General features: G+C 39.2%; 1 protein-coding gene across 1 annotated transcript in view; it reads left to right on the top strand.

Annotated features, from left to right (window-relative positions):
• The window catches only part of LOC106117491 (salivary glue protein Sgs-3-like), a 7,293-nt gene extending 6,880 nt beyond the window's left edge, over positions 1 to 413 (top strand). Inside the window, exon 3 of the mRNA XM_013311838.1 lies at positions 39 to 413. Coding sequence (XP_013167292.1) covers positions 39 to 380 — 342 coding nt within the window. The 3' untranslated portion in view covers positions 381 to 413. The remainder of the gene's footprint in view (positions 1 to 38) is intronic.
• The last annotated feature ends 1,550 nt before the right edge of the window (positions 414 to 1,963 follow it).

The raw sequence follows: 1,963 nt of genomic DNA, 5'->3' as shown, positions 1-1,963 counted from the left end.
CGTGTCAGCCGGCCACGCTCGAGCCTTGTGCCCAGCAGGAGGTCAGGACCAGCAGCGCATGCGTCATCACAACTGCTCCCAGAGTACCCTGCATCGAGCATGCGACACCCTCGACAACGACAACAACTACCACGAAACAGCCCCCGACCACAACCACCACCACTACGACAGTAGCGCCTATTACCTCGACGGCCGCTCCCAGGACTGACTGCTCGAACGGTGACATTTACCCCTATAGTGTGGGCGGCTGCAACCAGTTCCTGATGTGCCGCAACAGAGTGTACATCCTGATGGTCTGCCCGTCGGGACTCGGCTTCAACTTCCAGAGCAAGAGCTGCGAGCGCTCCGACATCGTGCCCGCTTGCAGTGCACGCAGCTAATTCATAGGAATCCTTTTATGATTAAGAATGTCCTAATTAATATTTATTTCTTTATTTACTAAATAAAAAATGTTTCGTAATATGTATTTTTAAATATTATTTCAACAAGACTAAGATTACTTGACCTTCATACATGTTGACTACTAGCAGAATTTTAGTTTATGCTAACAAAATACATATTTCACCTTCTTGAAAATATGTAGTTTTTAACCATCATACTGCGCATACTGAAACAAAAAAGTTTCTTTGATTTTTAACCAAGCGATTTTGCTAAGCTAACCAAACTCTGACTATGCTAATATTTCTTACGAAATGTGCATGGCAAATACATTTTCTATATTCTTAATAAAAAAAATCCTACTTTTGAACCAAGAAGTTAGTCCTCATTTTTCAATGTAAGTTTTTTATATGAGTGGGTTTATATATGTAAATGCCGTTGTGGCGGCCTAGAGCTTATCACATAAACCGATTTGACGAGTGAGATGTCATTCCATTGGTCATCTTCCCCAAAATGCCATAGGCACAAAACACATACAGTGGACATAAAAAACTGAAATTCTAAATTACTGAAAAAAATTATGTCTTGTTCAAACCTCACTAGCTGAAATTTTTTCTTTACAGCTTTATCGTTTTTTCTATGTTTTCGAGTATGTTCCAAAATGCCAAAGTGCTGTTTACAGTTTATTTGGTTCAAATTCAAAAATATATGAATTCTCAGTTCTAAAATGTAACCAATAGATGGCGCTATTTCACCCATTGGAGCGTCAGTCAGACGGTTTTTTTTTTTAAATGAAGGTTAGGTCATAGTCATTATGTTAATAACATTGATAGAAACGATTTGAACGAAGCTTTTTTCGAATTGAAGATGTGGGTTTGAAATGAATGTGACATAGTGGCGAGTGGCAAGCGGCACATATTGGAACGGTTTTACATCTATAGCGCCCTGGGCGAGATTTCTATAGTGCCCTTTTTTACCATGTCCAGGGCGGGAGGAATGTGTCAACAGGTATAACAGTAAGAGACTGCAGTTGGCAGAACTGCGCAGCCCTTTTTGCCCAGCGCCCCCATATTTTGACATATTTAAAAACCACTATAACTTCAAATTAAATTAATTAATTATTGTGACCTATATATGTAAATTAACCGAGAATTCTAAACGAAACTTTGACTATAACCCGCAACGTAAGACCTGCAGCGCCCACAAGGGGGCGTTATCGCCCACTAGGGGAAAGACTGATATGTATGTTCTACATCTATGTCAAATTTCAGAGCGATCTCGACAACTGTTCTGAAGATACTTTTTAACAAACTATTCATTCATCCATCAATCCAAACATTCGCATTTTAATGAGATTACTGATTATTAGGTAATAGACTTAAATCTCGAGGCCGCAATTCATACGTTATTTTAGCATAGCAGAGAACTTGCTACCAGCTCGTGCCTCCAAAATATACTGACGATGACAATTACGAAGTAAGTTTAAGTAATGAGATATAACAAAGTAATGTACTATAACATCTGTGGCTAATCGTACCTACAAGTAGTAAGTGCAATTTCCATGCTTTACTTATCTGCGGTGTAA

This window comes from Papilio xuthus, unplaced genomic scaffold (genome assembly GCF_000836235.2).
Source record: "Papilio xuthus unplaced genomic scaffold, Pxut_1.1 DF827680.1, whole genome shotgun sequence".
NCBI classification, from domain to species: domain Eukaryota; kingdom Metazoa; phylum Arthropoda; class Insecta; order Lepidoptera; family Papilionidae; genus Papilio; species Papilio xuthus.
This window is presented reverse-complemented; position numbering and strand designations above follow the sequence as displayed.